The sequence below is a fragment of the Pinus tabuliformis genome, chromosome 4_1, assembly GCF_031772625.1.
Source record: "Pinus tabuliformis cultivar Carrire ecotype Pingquan chromosome 4_1, CPIR1, whole genome shotgun sequence".
Taxonomy (NCBI): domain Eukaryota; kingdom Viridiplantae; phylum Streptophyta; class Pinopsida; order Pinales; family Pinaceae; genus Pinus; species Pinus tabuliformis.
The window spans coordinates 430,678,524-430,698,559 of NC_142303.1; the positions used below are offsets into that span (position 1 = coordinate 430,678,524).

At 39.0% G+C, this 20,036-nt stretch overlaps 1 protein-coding gene across 18 annotated transcripts in view; it reads left to right on the forward strand.

The window, feature by feature from the left end:
* Positions 1-20,036, forward strand: part of LOC149176135 (protein ANTI-SILENCING 1-like) — a 132,506-nt gene that overhangs the window by 43,117 nt on the left and 69,353 nt on the right. For all 18 annotated transcript variants that reach the window (XR_016258055.1, XR_016258056.1, XR_016258057.1 and 15 more), the window contains 3 exons: positions 12,743-12,899; positions 13,032-13,879; positions 13,973-13,999. Coding sequence is in view for 7 of the 18 variants with exons in the window: in XM_089419896.1 (XP_089276022.1) it covers positions 12,743-12,899; positions 13,032-13,879; positions 13,973-13,999 (1,032 nt within the window). In the remaining 11 variants the exon portion in view is untranslated. The remainder of the gene's footprint in view (positions 1-12,742; positions 12,900-13,031; positions 13,880-13,972; positions 14,000-20,036) is intronic.

Consider the following 20,036-nt stretch of genomic DNA (forward strand, 5'->3'; position numbering starts at 1 on the left):
CTTTGACTTTTGGATGATGTACTCTCTCTGCTAAACATTTGAAGACAATCTAATAGAAGAAGAATTGCAAGGTTTCCCTCCCTAGTGGGGTTTTTCCTTGGTCATTGACCAAATATTGTGTCTCTTGTCTCTTTGTTGTCTTTCATTGTGCAATAGAATAATTGTTCTATCTACTTTTGTCCTATTGTCATTGGTTAAATTGAAGAAGTGGAAATTGTTAAATTAGATGCTATTGGATATTGTTAAAGTAATAGTTGTAGCATAGAACAATTGATGAAAAATTAACACCATGCGTTTATGTCTTAGCTAAGAACATAAACACACTAGAGATGCTTAACATTAAGCATTTTTGCACAGTGGAATATAACAAGAATGAGATCAATAACAATACACAATATTTATGGCCCAAAACATGTATCTTATTAGTCCTTCAATAAGAAAACCATAAGGCTCCCTTACTAGGGAACATGGCCCTTTACAAACCCCAGTACAATGCTATAATACAAGATATACAAGTCTTTACTTCGACAATAACTTAGGGGTGAGGCCAATTCCTTTAGGCTCTCATCTGCCCACATACAAATGCAACTACAATTATCAAATCACACAACTGTAGTACTACTAGGGCTTAACTAGCCCACCATAAATCATCAATCAACAAATTACTTACCTGGGCATACTCCTTTAGTCCATGGTCTCCGTGCTTTAGCTCAATGAACCCTTCAATCATGCGCAACAACAGCGGGTCATTTTTTGGCCTACTATACCAGCCTGGACATCACTACGTCCACCAACGAATTGATCCTTTAGCCCAACTTTGACCCTTGGCCTCGTGATCTATCTTTGACCAGCTTTCAACAACCTACCTATATACTTCTAAGACTCACGATCTATTTGTCCTAGCTGTCATTGGCCTTATCAACCTTCCTTTAGCCTTACAACAACCCTTAACTACTATTGTTCAACCTGAGACTTCTTTGTTTACCTTGTAGCCAACCCTAACCACGTTGCGACGAACCGTTTATAGGCTTGTTTCAGTCTTGGCCTATATGATCTCCCAAGCGGACTGCTCCTTCTAGGTCATAGCTAGCGTTGTTGGACCTCGGCCTCTGTTTTGCTAAAGTAGGCCTCAATCTAGGGCTTGGTTCTCATGTACTAGTTCTTGGCTGCCTCTCCTACAATTTAACATGACCTCCTTTATGGCACTCCACCCTTCCAAATAGGCTCCACAGAAATCTCATATAGTGTTCCTTGGTTGCGGCCTCTCCTCTCTAGACTTCAACCTCCCCCTTGCTTTGGCTATGTATCTTGTAGCCTCCTCAACCTCCTCAGAACTCAACCTCTCTCTAGCTTGCTGCAACTCTTCTAGGGTTGCCTTGCTCACAAATGAATTCCTTCTTAGTTGTGCCATTAGCCTCCTTTAGCTTTCAATATATACCTTTCCTTTAAGTGTATTGGGAGCCCTCTATGTCCTTCAAGAAACCTCACTTCACCACTCAACAATTAATTAGAATATGAAGTTCATTTTCTTGGGTTCCAAGCCAACTCCTTTGGGTCAAAACCCTAAACTTTGGGTTCCTCGCCCATAAGCTCTTTTTTTTTGTGGGTTTTCTCCACTCGAAAATACCTTCCAAGCTAGCCAATTTCAAGAGCCATTGCAATTGCTTTTTTTTTTTTTAGCTTTTTTTGTCAACCACAAATCATCTATTATTGCTGAAATAATATCTTAGTGTGGGTTATGCTTCAAAATGCAACTAATTGAAAGCAACTTTTTCTCAAAACCAGTTACATGGCACACGTTCACAACTTCACCCATTGGTGCGGAGGAGTGCCCCCCCCGCTCCCGCACTCGAAATGCGCTTAAGATGGAAGTGCTCAGGGCCATGCTCTTGAATTGCTCCTGTTTGGGAGTGATTTTCGGAAGTGCGCTCTTGTAAAAAATTTCATTCCCTAGCTTTTCTTCGCAATTTTTTTTCTCTCGCAAAGATGTTCACAACACAAATTTTTTTCAAAGAAACAAAATTTTTTGAGTGGGGCAGCCTAATATTCAAGCATATGGCCCTAATATTGGTATGTAATTCATGGTAATGTTAAATTCTTAAAATAAATGTGACATTTTCTTTTATCTTTCATTTAACATTATCCTTTATCTTTCTTTATCCTTTTACTTAAATTTTTACTTAAGTTTTTAACTCAAGATGTTTGAGAGTGGTTCCGACCTCATTGGATTTCATATGGAGAAAGTAGAATTTTAGATCTTATTGAAAATCCAACAGACTTATTGGTTTTTCATGATTGGGGGTGGGGGATGCAATGTTTCCTTTGGATTTTGTCATGTACTAGGGTATCAATCTCATATTTAATGAAGAGCACCAAGCCCTCTATGTACCTTGATGCTAGTGACATTGGTTGTCGAACTCCTCTATCATGATCCTACTAAAAATGTACCCATCACGTAACAAAATTTTGACTTGACATGCTACTTTTTTTTCTATCTTATGTTAATGCTTAGAGGGTGATATTAATGACAGATCCCATGATAGGCAATGATTTTGATGATATGTAGGTATTTGTTGTAGCATGATTTTTTTGGATGCTAGAGGTCATCTAGAGCTTGTTTGTTGATGTATTTTCGATTCAAAGATGGATTGCACTCTACTATTTTTGTTATATGCATCCTTACATGCTATGTAAATGAGAACTTGTAATTTGTGGACATGTGGTTCATGAAGATTATAACTACTAGATGATTGATGTTATATGGTTTAATCCATATTTTTATGCTTTTTATAACTAATTCATCATGTTACATGCTTTTGTGTATATATATATATATTTAATTCGCTCCCAATTCGCTACTGACCCGGACGAGAGGCTTCTGAAAATTGTTGCTCTAGTTTCCGCTTCCCCTCTTGCTTCCAAGCAACCTTGCTCTTACCTCTCAAAAGAACTTGCACACTAACCTTTTCTTGAAGTCTTTATTCTTCACCTAACGAAAACATAAAGCATAGTTTCTGTTCTAAATTCTTAATAAATTTTGTAACAAGATATATGTTAGGCTTACTGTGCAAATTCAAATAACATCAACTGTGGCTTTGTTCAATACCTCAAGTTATAAAACTAAGATTTAAATCCATAAGTCATTGTCTTGAGAAAAAGAATATTAAATGTAGATGCAGACTTGCATGTCATCCCTGATACACCATTTACATCGGTTGGTTGGTTAGGTTGGCTTTAGTTGCCCCTTTTTCTTCTGGGCCAAGTTGGCTTGGGCTTTGCACACATTTGCCCAGATTTTTGTTGATATCGTATGTTCTTTGATTCACTTGGCCCTATGTTGGCTCTTCCTGAAATTCAACTATACATTGGCCCAGTCTGTGTATTTTGGCTTAGCCTACAAAACACTTTATTTCTGCAACTCTGTACCACTAGGTCTGCATGCCTATTAACATTCGTTACTAGAAATGCGTCTTAGAAAAGGCATGTTCTAGGGCATTTGGCTACTGTGGCGCACTTTTGTATCTGTTGTAACAACGTTCTTTATCTCCTATAACAGCTCGATGTCTAATGTATGGATGCCTTAGTCAAAGCCTCATATGTAAACAATAACTTGCCCTGTCATTTAAGTCACCGGATTCGTCCTAAACCCCCTACGAATCCCGAATCCAGCGAATCCGACACGATTCGGTCCGGATTCGTGTCCAAATCATATGACACGTCGTCTCCGAGGTCGTGTCACGATTTTCAAAAGCGTGTCGCGATTTTGGGATACGTGTCTTGTTTCCAGGACTTGCTAAGCTCAATGCGGGAAAGAAAAGGGCGTGTTTGCTCATTAATATTTTCATTTGGCAAGTGATTTGTGCTGTTGCAGCAAGGAGTAGAGCATTTTGGCAGCTTCATGATCAAGTCTAGGCCCTAGTATTGATATGCTATTCATGGTAATGTTAAATTCTTAAAGTAAAAGTGACATTCTCCTTAATCTTCATTTTCATCCTTTTAGTTAAATTTTTAACATTACCATGAAATGACTCAGGAGGTTTGAGAGTGGTTCCGGCTTCATTGGATTTCATATGGAGAAAGTAGAATTTTAGATTTCATTCAAAATCCAGCAGACTTATCAGTTTTTTAGGATTTTAGGATTGAGGGATTGCAATGTTTCCATTGAATTTTGTCATGTATTAGGGTATGGAACTCGTATTTAATCAAGAGCACCAAACGAAGAGCTTTTGAATATGTCGCTCCCGTTCCCGTTTTCGCTCCCGCTCCCCGCTTTCGCTCCCGCTCCCAAGTAACACTGTTCCTGATGATATGGGTCTGGACACCACTGTTGAGTTGGCATTGGCCAACATGGATCTCAATGATCCAGTGCTAGAGCCGGTTAGATTTGATGACTTAGAGGGGTCAACCTCCATACCAGCAAATGCAGAGGCGACTATGGATACAGGGGAGGAGGAGGATGCAGAGGAGACCAGTGGGGACCATGATGATGGGGACAATGATGCTGATTCTGATGCTGATTGATGCCTTGAGGCTTGCATACCTATAGTTGTTTTATATTTTCTATTTCTATTTGCCATTGGCATTGCACCAACACTACCTATGTAACACATTTTGATTTGATGACTTAATGAGAAAACTACAATTGTCAGTGTGTTTATCTTACTATCTTGTAGTTGTAAGTTGTCTTTCAGTTATGAATTATGAATCATGATTTAAATTTTTAATAGATTTATCATTTATGTGACCAATACCACTGACATTTATTTGAATTTTGTATGTACTATGCATGCTAATAGCTATAGATGAAGATCTATGTTTGAAATCAATAAATTTGTATCATTAATTGAAATTTGTGTAAGAAATATGATAATATCTAATTCTATATATATATATATATATATATATATATATATATATATTTAATAAAATAATATATAACGTGTCCTAACGTGTCCTGTTTCGGGGGGTTAGCGTGTCCGAATCCGACACCACGAATCTCGAATCCTACGTGTCCCGAATCCCCGTGTCAGGTGACTTAGCCTATCATAGATTTTTGAAAGTCTACGGTTTCTTTGTAGAGTCCAGGAAAGCATTTGACATAGTTTTGAGGGAGGCATTGTTTCAAAGGCTCTGTGACACTCACATATTTGAGACCCTCTCGGAAGCCATTGTGAGACTATATGAGTTAGTTTTGGAATGACTCAGAATGGCAAATGACTTCTCCAATTTCATCCAAAGTACCATAGGGGGGAGGATATCTTCTACGTCAGGGTTCAATTTCGCTTCTCCTTTTTCCCTATGACATGGCCTTGTTGGTTTCCACCCCTGAGGGTTTGCAATGATAGATCGATGCATTGTCTGCCTTTTGTGACCTTTGACAATTGAGCAATTGACGATCAACTTGGGTAAAACAAAGGTTTTGGTCTTCAGTTATCAAAAAATTTCTTACAGACTTACATTTATACTATCAAGATGCCGAGATTGATATCACAACAACTTACCCCTACCTAGGGGTGCAATTCACTAGGGCTCATTTTATGTTGAGAAGTGTATCAAGAAAGTCTCAATTTCACTTTGCCTTTGTCAAATTGAGAAAATTTGAATTTCGACATCAACAATCAACTTTGAGGTAATTCACTGAGGTGACATGGCTCTTGTCACTTAGTTAGCTCAGTAAATTCGAGTTAGAGGGCTTGGAGTTTAGTTATGCATGTGTGATTGCTAATTTGTAGCAATCCAGTTCAGTTATTTCTAGTTGTATTCAGTGAAACTAGTTCTAATTGTTGTGCAGGCAGACATCAGTCTAACTCATTGATCATCTAGCTAATTGATTAATCAATAAAAAATAGCTAGTGCATTTAGAGAATTTGAGTTCCCCAGCTGTGGTGGAGATTCCAAGGTAGTGTAACATTAGTTGTAGACTAGTCTTGAGTGTACAGGTGTTATATGAAATCAGAGATCCAACCTTAGGAATTGTGCAATCGATTGGAGGAAAATTCCAAAAACATAGGGGCCTAATCCCTTAGGATTTGCGCAAGGAAATAAGAGCTCAAGTGGAGGCAGGAATTGATAAAGTCTAGGTCAGAGCTTTTCATTGATAGATAAAGGTTATTCACTTGCAAGTTGAGCTCAGAGCAAGCAAGCAATCATAATACATTCTCTATTCATCTGATTAATGTGAGCAGACTAAGGGGTTTTTACAAGTTGGTTTCCCCTAGATAAATTTGTGTGCTTGTGTATGTGATTGATGCATGTTTGCTAATGTTCTTCTAAATTGTGAATTAATTTTTGCAGAGCAGTAGAGTAGAATTGTGTCTCTTGATTTAGATTAAATTTCTTGAGTAGTTGCAATTCCATCACGATATTTCTACATGGTATCAGACCAGGATTCACATTAGATCAAGAATTTCAAAGTTGTTCCTCAAGAGGTTCGAATTTGTAGCTTCAGTGTAGTAGGATTTCTTTAGGGTTGGGCGAATGACCTTCAACGGATTGAGATTAGAGTATGCCTTGGAAGGTAGCTCGAATTTTATTTCCTGGATGGATCACATGGAGGTAGTGCTTAATGATAATGGATTGCTGGAATATGTCAAGACAAGCATTCCAAAACAAGGATCAACTGATGCTCAGAACGTAGCCCAATTGAAGAAAGATGTAGCCAAGGCGAGGAGAATAATCTTGGAGGGAGTGCGAGATCACATTGTCTCAAATCTCCATAGCAAAGAAACTGCGTTCGTAATGTGGAAGGCACTGACAGAGCTATTCGAGAATAACAGTGACCATAGAAAACTGACCCTCAAAGACGAACTTCGAAACATCAAGATGTAAAAGAATGATACTATTTTGCAGTATCTCACTAGGTTTACACAAGTTTGGGATGAGCTTGGAGGGGTTGGTGTGAATGTTGTAGAAGATGACCTGGTGAGCCTAGCTATTCTCGACCTTCTCAAAAACTGGCATAACTACTAGGACTCGGTGAATGGAAGGGAGAAACTACAGAATTGGGAACGATAATGGTCCGATTGGGTACAAGAAGAGATTAGGCGAGATACCAGAGATGGAAGTTCATCCAAGGGAGAGGATGAAGATAATTTTGCATTGGTTGGAAAGGGCAAGAAGGGCAAAGGGAAGAGATCTCAAACCAAACCAGAATCCAACAAAGGGGGCAAGAAGAAGGACTTGTCCAAAATAAAATGCTTCAATTGTCATGAATTCGGGCACTATATGCCACAAAGTGTCCACACAAAAAGTCTAGCAAAAATAACTTAGGAGGAGCAACGGGTGAAACATTGGCTTCACAATTCGAGCTAGACTTCAACCTTATGGCATGCATGGCCAACACTGTGATGGGGAGTGTTGGTACTTGGACTCAGGTGCATCATTCCATATGACAAGGTGTAGAGAGTTTTTCAATGACCTAGAGGAGAAAGATCTCCAGATGCATATTGAGCTTGGGATGACGGAAGGTACAACGCTATTGGATTGGTACAGTATCCTTTAAGAGGTAGTAGGGATCCCCTCTTCGCCTCAAAGATGTCATGTTTGTTCTAGGCGTAAAGAAGAACCTCATCTCTGTAGCAATATTGGAAGACCGCGTCTATGATGTAATTTTCAGTAAAGGTAAAGCTGTTTTGAGGCATATAGCTACTAGACATGTGAAGCAGATCACTGTTTGTGTGAAAAACCTGTACAAACTTGACGTGGAAGATTGTGCTGCTTTAAGCAGTAAGGCAAAGAAATTGCAGAATCACGATGTCAATGAGCTCTAACACAAGAAATTGGGCCATTTGCATCATGGTGCCTTAAAAACTATGCAACAAATAACCACTGGCCTCCCTGAAGGATCACTTGAGCAGTAGGATGTCTGCAAGGGTTGTACCTTCGGGAAGTAAGTGAAATCCACATTCCATGATCGAGATAGCAAAACACATGTAGTCTTGAAGAGAGTCCACTTTGATGTTTGTAGACAATTCTTGACATCCTCCACTGCCAGACATAAGTACTATGTTATTTTTATTGATGATTTCTCATGGAAGTGCTAGATCTTCTTGATGCGGAAGAAGGATGGGACATTCTCAAAGTTTATAGAATTCAAGGCACTAGTTGAGAAAGAGACCAATAAGAAGGTGAAGGCTCTCAGGAGTGACAATGGAGGTGAGTGTTTTGAATGACTTAAATGATTTCGGTGCGAAATAAGGCATTCGAAGAGAGCTCACAACACCCCACAACCCACAACAGAATGGGGTAGCTGAGAGGAAGAACAGAGCCTTGTAGGAGCTGTGAGAGATATGCGACATGACCATGGCCTGCCACTGCATTTGTAGGCAGATGCATGTAAGACAACAATTTACTTGCAAAACTAGAGTCCTCATCGGATTCTTGTTATGATTACACTGGAGGAGGCTTTCTCGAGGAGAAAGCCAGATGTGTCTCACTTCAACATTTTTGGAGCATTTGTTTATTGCCATGTATCCAAAGATTTGAGAAGAAACTTAAGCCAACAATAGAGTAGGGAGTTTTTGTGGGTTACTCCTAAACTCCACACAATTAATGTGTGTCCTTGCCTTCCCATAGAATGACAGTTGTGCGATTGGATTTAAAGTTTGATGAGGAGAAAGCAATGAGATGTTCTCTTGAGAGGAAGCTTCAGATCCAACCAGAAGAGGAGCTTTTAGTTCCAAAGGAGGAGCCTCAAGAAATTGTGGTGCAACCACAAATGGAGGATTAGAGAGGAGGTAGAGTGGAGACGTCCACTCAAGCAGAACCATCCAGAGAAGGTAGAAAAATAACCCAGGAAGCTGATAGATTGGTGCAGGATGTGAGGGAGAATGTGGGACCTCCTTCAAATTTGCGCAGGAAAAGGAGGTCACTTGAGAGATACACCGGCTACATGGTTCTAATGACTGAGCTTGTAGAGACCGAGCCATCCTCTTTTGAGGAAGCAGTTGAGGAACTAGTTTGGGTTGATGCAATGGTGAAAGGATATGAATTCGTCAAGAAGAATAGTGTTTGGGAAGTGGTCCCAAGACCGACAAGATAAATCAATTGTGGGTTTGAGATGGATCTTCAAGGTTAAGCATGCAACAAACATAAGCATAGAGAAGTACAAGGCCATATTTGTGGCCAAAGGATTCTCTAAAGTTGAGGGAATTGTTTATGAGGAAACCTTTTTTCCCGTAGCAAGGTATTCATCCATTAGATCAATTTTTGCACTGGCTGCGCAGATGAGGTGGAAGATCCACTAGATGGATGTAGAAAACAACATTTCTCAATGGTGTTATTGAGGATGAAGTGTACATCAAGCAACCAACAGGTTTTGAGACATTTGATCAGGAGTCTAATGTGTGCAGACTCACGTGAGCATTGTACGGTCTCAAACAGACACCCCAAGCTTGGTACACTCGGGTCGACAATTACCTCACTGGATTGGGCTTCACCAAAAGTGAAGCGGATGCAAACCTCTATCGTATTTTGGTAGAAGGTAAATTGCTTTTCATTGTTTGATATGTTGATGATTTAATATTGACAGGTTATGAGCAACTGATCAACTCTTGCAAGGAGGACCTTGCAAGGAAATTTGAGATGAAAGACATGGGTCCCATGCATTGCTTCCTCGTGCTAGAAGTATGGCAAGGTGATGGGGAATTTTTTGTGTTTCAAGGCAAGTATGCCACCAAGACACTGCAGAGATTTCACATGGAGAGTTGTAAGCCCATAAAGACACCTCTAGTGACCGACTGGAGGAATGAGAATTCCATTTCAGGGGAAGAGGTTGATGCTACCATTAATTGGTAGCTAGTGGGTTCACTGATGTATATTGTGAACACACGACCAAATATGTGCTATGTAGTTAACTAGCTGAGCCAAGCTATGGTTAGGTCGACCAAATTGTATTGCAAGGCAACAAAGCATGTTTTACGATACCTCAAAGGCACTACCCAGTATGGATGATCGTACAAACAGACAAAGGGAATGAAGATGTGTGGCTTCATAGATGTAGATTGGGCAGGGAGTCCATCCGACTGAAAGAGTAAATCAGGTGGAATTTTCGGTGTTGGGTCTGCAACAATTTCCTTGTACAACAGGAAGCGGAGGTTTGTGGCGCTCAACTCTACAAAAGCTGAATACATGGCTCCAAGTCAAGCAGCATGTGAGGTGATTTGAATGAGTAAGATACTTGTGGCGCTGTTTGGTCAGGACATGGATCCTACTGTGATCTATTGTGATAATAAGAGTTACATTACCTTGTGATAATAAGAGTTACATTAAGCTTTATGAGAATCCGGGTTTTCATGATCGATTCAAGTATATAGATATTCGGTATCATAATTTACGAAATTGTGTGCAGAGGAGGATAATGATTCTACAATACATTTCGACAGAGGAACAAGACGCTGACATCGTGACAAAGGCTTTGTTGAGAGAAAAGTTCAAATTCCATAGGTGCAGGATAGGGGTGGTTGAAAATCCCTTTCTTGCTAAGAGGGAGTGTTGTGAAGTGTAGCGCATCTCCCGCCTTGACTCAATAAAGGATATGGTTCCTTGGTCATTATTGAAAGACAACATTTCCAGAGTGACTTCTAGGACATATTGTCTAAACTTGTGGATGAAATTTTTAGGCCCATAGTTCTTTATGGTTTCAATCTCTGGGGGTTGAGCTTGTTGTAGACAGATTGGGTCAACTTGGAGAGAGTATAGACATTGCCTCTCAATTGCGTCATTTGCTATAAGTGGATCGTTCCACAACCCATTATTCAGGAAGAGTTTGATGTCCACCCATTTTGCCTCAAGGTTTTTTTTTTTTTTTCATTTTTAGAGTCATATCTTTTAGAGACACCGGCAACAAGAGAGAGAGGTACCCCTACCTTGCTCTTTGTTCCTTGGAGGATCACGCCTCGAAGCCCCCCTCAAGATGTGCTTGAGATTGGTTATTCGATGCATCTCGTCTTCTCTAATCGCTAAATATCTCCCTATAACACCTCCTCCCATTCATTTTCTCCCTTGATGTCTCGAGGCATCTTTTGTTGACTCAACAAACACTGAATTAGTCCAATATTTACAGATTCTACATTCATGTTACTTGGACCTCACCTTTGATGAGCCTGGGCTCGAAGATGATCTTCTACCTAGAGCACTTTTTGGAGCTGTAGCATCATAGTTTGCCTACCTTACACATGCAGATATTGGATGCACTCGCTCAAGAACTTTGTTGGAACAATCTAAGCTGGTTATCATAGACTCTAGATTGAGATAGACCACCATATACCACAATTGGATAGGGTCTACCAACTGTGGCACCTACGAGAGCGAAAACCAGAAACACCTCAATTTTAGGTGCCTCCTATACTATGAGATTAGAGGACATTTGTTAGTTTCTGTAGCATCAAAGGTGTTCTAGCCTCGAAACTTTGTGGAGAGGCTAAAACACAGGAGCTCTCCATAACCCAAAAATCATTTTTGGAAATTCCACCTAGAAGTGTCTCAATTAGATTATTAGCCCATTTTTAATTATTTTCCAAGTATAAACTTAGGAAAAGTGGCTAATTAATCAGTATTAATTGAGATAAGGTGTGAATCATCTAGAAACTCACATGGATAAACTGGGCCCTTGATTAAGTTTTAATCTTTGCTGTTGGAGGTCAAGCAGAGCATTAAAAGAAGAAGTTGATGGGTAGATGGAGAACACACTTGTGGAGTTCGATTTCCTTGGGCAGTTTGATTTCCAAAGAACAGCAACAGTTGTTGGAAAGTCAAAGAAGGAAGCATTGAGAGTGAGGGGCAGTGAGTCTGGAGGAAAGTTTTTCCAGATTTAGAGAGTTAGCTACAGGAGGGTTGAGTTTCCTCAGTGAGATTGCACAAAAGCTTCAGAGGCAGAGTTCGATTTGGCTAGACAGAGGGTCGATTTAGTTGTAGAGGCTGGGAAGATTTTCGGAGGGTGCCAGCGAGTCATTCTTAGGGGCTGGATTGTGCAGAGGGCTTGATCATATTGTTTAGTTTGCTTGTGTTTTCCTTCTATTTCATTAATGTAACCTGTATATTTTCTAATCTCACTTGTTTGACTTGTATATTCTTTTGTGTTGCTTGTGTGTTTGCAGTTACTCAGTCCGTTTCTGATCAGTTGTGGTCCCTAGGCTCTCCACTCATTTCACCTCATTGTGGCTCAGATACCATATCTGATTCAGTTGTGGTCCCTAGGCTCTCCACCCGTTTCTCCTCCTTGTGGCTCAGATACCATATCTGATTAGGCACATAAAATGTGGACAGGGAAATACACACCAGAAAATAACAAAGAGCTTTTTATTATTATTGAATGGTCCATTGTCTCAATACATAGTAGGATGGCAAGAAGTTTGTTACGAATCTCTGGAATACTTACTCATCTAATAGTTTATTATTTACTAAGTTATGTTACCTTATTTTATTACAAGGACTCTATACCTAAGTCATTTATTATGATGTTCTTACATGACAATTTCGACTATAATGTACGCCTAAATCTAATTATGACCTTTGTATGCAACAATTTTGAGGATGCCTCATCAAAGTTACTCACCATGAATTTTCTTGTCCTTTGGACAGTTAGACATTCTTGGGTGTAGTTTGTTTAATGAGTGGATGGGACGTATATTGATGATTAAATCATAATTTGTGTATGTGATGTTGTGGCATTCATTTTGGGATGAACATCTGATATCTGTCAGGGCTGATTAGCTTAACCATTGAAATTGTTTACTTTTTATAGGAGGTCATTATTGGGAAGTGCAAAGTCCTTTGCACATCCAAAGATGCACGGAATCCACAACCCACAGAAGAAGACTTGAATGATGCAGATTACCTTTTTTATCGGTACTTTGATGTAGGCAACTATACTGTATCAGAAGACTTTGGCGATATGGAAGGTTTGCATGTTTTGATGTTAAGAAACTGCTAGCTGAATTTTAAGATTCCATTCTTGAATGTTTTACTTGTTATACGTGATGGGCATGGGTATTTTACTATTTAGTGAATACTCACTAAAATACTTTTTGCAGGTGATTTCATTTTCAACAAGCATGCTTGGGTTAATAAGGCCGGTCCACCAGTCAATCAGCCTGGAGCAAATCAAGTTTTGGCAGACAAATTCATGGCTAATGGAGATGAGAGGGGAAAAACAGGGAATGTGATTTTAAAGGATGAGCTAAATAATAGAGATGTAGAAACTAAAGATATGTTGTCTAGTTTACCAGTTAAAGAGGGTGTTGTTACAGAGACTCCAAAAGAGGATGGCATGGAAACTTCAAAAGGGGATGATGTGCCAGATGCTCCACGATTGGAAATGGAAAAGGACGAGACTCCTAAGGAGGAGGTTAGAAAGGATGAGACAGAAGTACTAAAAACAGATGAAAGAGAAAAACCAGAAATGCCTTCAAAAGTGGGCATTGAAGAAGATGGTGCGAAAAAAACTGCAGGATTAGAATTAGGAACTGGTGGGAAAAAAAACTCAGAAGTGCCATCAAAAATGAATTCCAAGGAAGATGTTACAAAAGAATCTATGCGACCTGAAGTAGGAACTGGTGAGCGAAAAAATATTAGACGTGATTCATTGAGAGAAGAAAAGAAGCCCATCAAGAGGGCAAGATATACAGTTGACTCTGATGAGGAAGATGATGGGGTCACAGGACTTAAAAGGGACGGGTTGGAAGATGTTTCAAAAAGAAAAATTGATTCCAAGAAAGAAATCTCAGGTACCGAAAAAAAACTTGTCAAGAAGGCCAAAGTGGAGGACAATTCTGTTAAGGCTTCAGAGGGATTGACTCGGACAACACCACAGCTAATGGAACAGAACAAGCAAAAAATATCTGGTCGTGAGATAATTGAGATTACAAAGAAGCCAGAAGTGGTAAGATCCATGATTCTGTCTTTGTTTGCTTGGTAAATAACTCCCTTGTTTGATTAATTTGCTTACAGTATTACTTTGTCTGCTATTTTGCAGGAAAGTAATAGATGGTTCAAGGGACTTGTGAGTACTCACACATCCTTTTTTGTGTTTACTGTATATTTATGTCAGTAGCTAGAATGAACAACTATATTTTATGGTCTGTTAAGATTTTGGTGGATGGATTTGATTATGCAGAGAATTGAATGAGAAAAATGTTTTGTGATTTTTTGTTACATAGTTTTTAACTCTGAGAAAGGCATGACTTCCAATCTGCATGAAATCTTAGTTGGTATTTAATGTTTCATAAGCTCTGCTTATATTTATTCTCAGTTAGTTTCTTAGGTACCACTTCTCCAAAAACCATATAAATAAATGTGTCAGAAGCTTTGTATGTATGTCCTATTAGTAATATGAAACTCGTAGTTGTGGTCACTTTTCTCGAATATGATAGTTTTGTGTCTCACTCTGTTTGAATAGGATATTTCCATACATTCTGTTGATTTTGGACATCAAATGTACATAAACGAGAGATATAGGAGTTAAACGTTATGAATGCAGTCATCAAATACTTTGGCATTTCTTTTTCTTTTCTACATGCCATGTATAATTTACTTCTATAGCTGCCTTATAACAAACATTAGGACTTAATAATATTTATTATTTGAACTCCTAATATCATAGCTATTACTATAAAAAGATCATTTATAGTACATTATTTTGTTACATTGAATATTGTATTGCAGTGTTATACTGCAACACGTTCTCTTAACGTTACAATATTAACTATTAAAACTTGATTGACAACAAAGAAAACTTTGTGAAACAGATTCTCTCCTCTGCAGTGCTGGAATCTTGCAAGTACCCCATCAAGCTTTCTTATCACCCTTGTGAGTGTAGAACTTTTTGAATTTTTGAATCCTTGAGTTCCAGAATTTTATAAATCCCTGAACTCCCAAATTACTGGTCCTGAATTCCCAAACTACTTGGATGACTATCCATGCTGAGTTTTAAATTTTGTCCAATCCAACCTGTCTTGGACATCCAATCACTCAGAGCAGTGTTATCGGAAGTTCTCATTAATATAGCAAGAGTGCATATAACTAAAATAGCACTTAATGCAATAAATTATGAACCAAAAACACAACAAGAAAGAGGCTCTATATGGCCTCTAGTGTCAAAAAAATATTCTCCAACAAATACCTACATATCATTAAAGTCATTGCCTATATTGGTATCCTCACCATCAATATCATCTTCTGGGCATTAAAATAACATAGAAAAAGCTTCACATGTCAAATTGAGATTTTGTTTGAGTGATGGGTACATTTTTACTAGGGTCATGATAGAGGAGTTCGACAATCAGTGCCACTAACATCAAGGTACATACAGGGCTTGGTGGTCTTGATTAAATGCTAGTTCAAGTCCATTGGGTTTTGACTCGGATCTAAAATTCTGCTTTCTCCATATAAAAACCACTTTTAAACATCTTAAGTCAAGTAATGGTAATGTTAAAAGTTTAAGTAGAAGGAAGAAATTGAAATATAGTGGAGAAAGTCAATTTTTGTTAAATTTAACATGTTCTTTTCTTAGGAGTTAGGACAGTTACTTGAAAGTTCCATATTGGTATCCTCACCATCAATATCATCTTCTGGGCATTAAAATAACATAGAAAAAGCTTCACATGTTAAATTGAGATTTTGTTTGAGTGATGGGTACATTTTACTAGGGTCATGATATAGGAGTTCGACAATTGGTGCCACTAACATCAAGGTACATACAGGGCTTGGTGGTCTTGATTAAATGCTAGTTCAAGTCCATTAGTCCATTGGGTTTTGACTCGGATCTAAAATTCTGCATTCTCCATATAAAAACCACTCTTAAACATCTTAAATCAAGTAATGGTAGTGTTAAAAGTTTAAGTAGAAGGAAGAAATTGAAATATAACGGAGAAAGTCAATTTTTGTTAAATTTTAACATGTTCTTTGCTTAGGACAGTTACTTGAAAGTTCCATATTGGTATCCTCACCATCAATATCATCTTTTGGGCGTTAAAATAACATAGAAAAAGCTTCACATGTCAAATTGGGATTTTGTTTGAGTGATGGGTACATTTTTACTAGGGTCATGATAGAGGAGTTCGACAACCGGTGACACTAACACCAAGGTACATACAGGGCTTGGTGGTCTTGATTAAATGCTAGTTCAAGTCCATTGGGTTTTGACTCGGATCTAAAATTCTGTTTTCTCCATATAAAAACCACTCTTAAACATCTTAAGTCATGTAATGGTAATGTTAAAAGTTTAAGTAGAAGGAAGAAATTGAAATATAACAGAGAAAGTCAATTTTTGTTAAATTTTAACATGTTCTTTGCTTAGGACAATTACTTCGAAGTTCCATATTAGCCCAATTATTCAATCATTTTATTTTCATTAGCAATCACATAAATCATTATCACATTGATAGTGATTGAAGAAAGAACATAAATGGAAAATGTTGAAGACAAGCCAAGACAAGAGAACACAAGAGTATCGCATAAGCCAAGGAAAAACTCCAAGATGGGGAAAACCCTTGACCAATTCTTCTTATTATTAGAAACAAATGTTCAACAGAGAGAGAGAGAGAGAGAGAGAGAGAGAGAGTACAATAAAAAAGTCAAGATTGACTTGCCAATTTGAACATCCAGAGGCACAACCCTTAGATCAATAGGTTGTCCAATCACAATTGAAATTATGGAGCAGTGAAGTTGTTCCTGATGTCATACCACTGAAGAGACTTGGTCTGGTTAGGATTGCTTGCAAATCATATCATTTCTGCACATGCCTTTGCTGCTCTTGGTAAGGGCTTGTGACATACTGCAACAACCGTCACAAACACTTCCAAACCATCCTTCTGCTGCGACCTCTCTTCAAGTAGATCAATAGATGGTCCAATCACAATTGAAATTATGGAGTAGTCAAGTTGTTCCTGATGTCATACAGCTAAAGACGCTTTGTCTGATTAGGGTTGCTTGCAAATCATATAATTTTTGCACATGCCTTTGCTGCTTCTGGTTAGGGCTTGCGACATACTGCAACAACCCTCACAAACATTTCCAAAACATCCTTTTGTTGCGGCCTCTCTTCAAGTCAATCTGTCCTTTCTCTAGTACAAGTCTACACTTCATACAACCCACAAACAAACCTTCATGACAACCTGCTGTCATCAATATGTGTTTGCGGTCAACTTGGGTATATGATTATCCTCTCTTCCCTTTGTTCAACAAGATAATGCCTGCGACTAGCACGAGGTAGGATACTTGAGGATGCGACCCACCAAGGGGAGGGTTTTCACACCACAAACTCACACCCAAACCCTCCTTATGCTTGCGGTCAACCTCCATGATAGCTCGGATCTGTGGTAGGAGATAAAAGAGCCCAAAACAATCCTCATATAAGCCCAAATTTGCCTTTAACAGGCTCGACCTCTAGCCTAAGGAACTCAGCCCATTAGGTAGCCCAAACAAGGCGTCAAATTGTCCCTTCCTTCTTCGCTGGAGCTATCCTTCCTTTACGGCCATTTCAGAGAGAGAAATGTGTGATAAGATGTGCTAAATAAGGTTGGAGGACACTTCCTTATAGGATTTGGAGAGAGGTTCCACTTGAATAATTTACCCCAAGCCGACCTTGAGAATTAGCACGTGTGGGATTAATTTCAAGAACATATTTTTCTTTGACCAAATTTGATGATCTTTAGGTTGATTTGAATTCAATGCCACAATTATTTTCTTCATAGGAGCTGCACAAAGAGGAATTTGGCCCTAGTTGCCAATTTTAACAATTTTAGGTTTGGATTTTAGGCTGCCTCGTTCATAAATTATAGTTTTCTTAAAAAAATTGCATTTGGAGGGTCTTTGGTTGCACTATACAAAACCAACCAGTTCAGTGAAAAAGGGTTGGTTTGGTATTGAACCAACCTTTTTTGGTTTTGTGCCATTGGTCAATCAGGTTTAGGCCCCAAAACAATTGGACCAACTGGTTTCACTAATTCTAGTCCAGTTTCAATAACATTGTTGATAGCACACAACTCCACACCCAACCAAAAACTCTGATTGCGTCTCATAGGTTGCGATACGACTAAGACTCTTTCCCATCCACTTTAGGGCTATAGACACAAGCATTCCACTCATCTAAGAGAATCATCCTTTGCAACTCCAACATAATATTGTGGAGAGATTGAGATGAAATGAAGCTAGTCATGAAACACGTGATAGCACTATTGCCACACAATTTAGTAGGGGTCTTAGGAGGGGTACTTAAGGGACAACTACTAGTCCAAATGACAACAATGGGACAAAGACCCACTGTCACCTCAGTCAGTGTCCCCTGCTCTTTATGGGCTTTTGCCGATGGGAGGAGTCTTGGTATAAGATAAATCACAAGGATTATGGGGTTATTGGTCAAGTATGGTGTGATTTCCAAAGCCCATTCAGAGGAGAGACTCAGATAATGGCTTGGTTGCTTCAAAAGCAAGGTAATGGCTCTCCAAGAAAGGCTTATGTGGAGGCCTAGACCTAGGAGGAAGAATACTAAGTACAAGGAATACTCCTAAAATCAAAGGTTTCCCAGGGAATGGGAAAGACCTCTGTCATGGTTATGTACGATAACAATCATACAAGGATTTGGGACCACAAAAGAGACCTAGGGGGATCCAAGCGAAACCTAGGGTTTGTAAAATTACAAGAGGAATAACTTTCAATGGGATGCCTAGGTCAAGCAAGGATGAGAGAGGTCAAAGGGTGATTAACTGCCAATGAGTTTTCGACAGCAAATGACCTCAGAATGCCACTAACCAAAGAAGCCTAGGGGTAAAGTTGATGTTGGAGTTAGGGCTCAAGGTTTCTCTCAATCTAGCCACGATATTTGCTTCAAATTTTGAGGACACTTAGAGGAAACCCTAGCGCAATAACGCAATTTGCACTAGACCATAGTTGGTCTTCTAGGGAAGGAAAACAATTTTTTTAGAGGTTGATCAACCAAGATTAGGACCGAGTGCCTTGACAATTGGGAGAAATGGAGTCAAGATGAACTATGACGAAGGAACTTCGCTCTATCAAGGAGTCCAATGCATCTTTTCACTAACCCAAATGAGGTAGCTACCCAATGGCAAAGGAATTTACACTTCATTTGGCAAGAGATGATTGAGTTTCAAGGTTTGCAAGACAACACAAGCCTCTAGGAACATTCGTTCACATTTCTTGATGAGTAATGCATGCAACACTTCTATAAACAAGATCATGATAAGACATCCCATACATCAGACATGTAATAAGACAAAGATATAACATCAAAAGTACACTTACAAAGAAATACGAGTATATCCATGTATCATAATTGCAATTAGAAGCTCCAGGACAAGAATAGTGAAAATCCAAACATCAAAATGCTTCAACAACATCCAATTTCGTCGATCAATTGCAGGTCCAAATTCTTTTTACAATATAAATCCCAACCCAAATGATCATGAGATACAAATGAGGCTCATCTTCTATTTAGATGAGCCATAATGAGTTTGATTTAGTCTAATTAGCCTAATGAGCCCCTAAAATAATTTTAATGTTCAAAATAACAATCCCATTAGTGACAAGCCAACCAAATAGCTCATAAGTACAAAACAAGCCTTCCTAATGAGGCTAAAATGATAACAGTAGTGGTGTAAAGGGCTATTGGAAGGCCAAGATAAGTCCTCCATGTGCCACGATGAAGAGGAGGGCTCCCAAAATGATAACCTAAGGGGTGGCCCCTTGGTTTCAAAGCAAAACATCTGTGGTGCTCCCAAGTGGCTGAGGGGCACAATGAATGGTCTCATGGGTCTCTAAATGGATCAAACATGTCGATGCTCCATCAATAAGGGCTAGAATGATGATGCAAGCCCTCCCATGTCTCTTTGAATGAGACAAAAGTTCAAAACTTTGTTTGGGCTCTGGATTAGGTGCTAAGTATCAAGTACAAGTATGTGGCCGACTAGGCAATGTGGTCCAAGTGCTTCATCATCTCTGTATGACTGTAGGGCACGAGCAAGTAATATGAGGTGTTGAAGAAACCCTTGGCATGGCAATCAATGCTCTATTGTGGTGGAGGC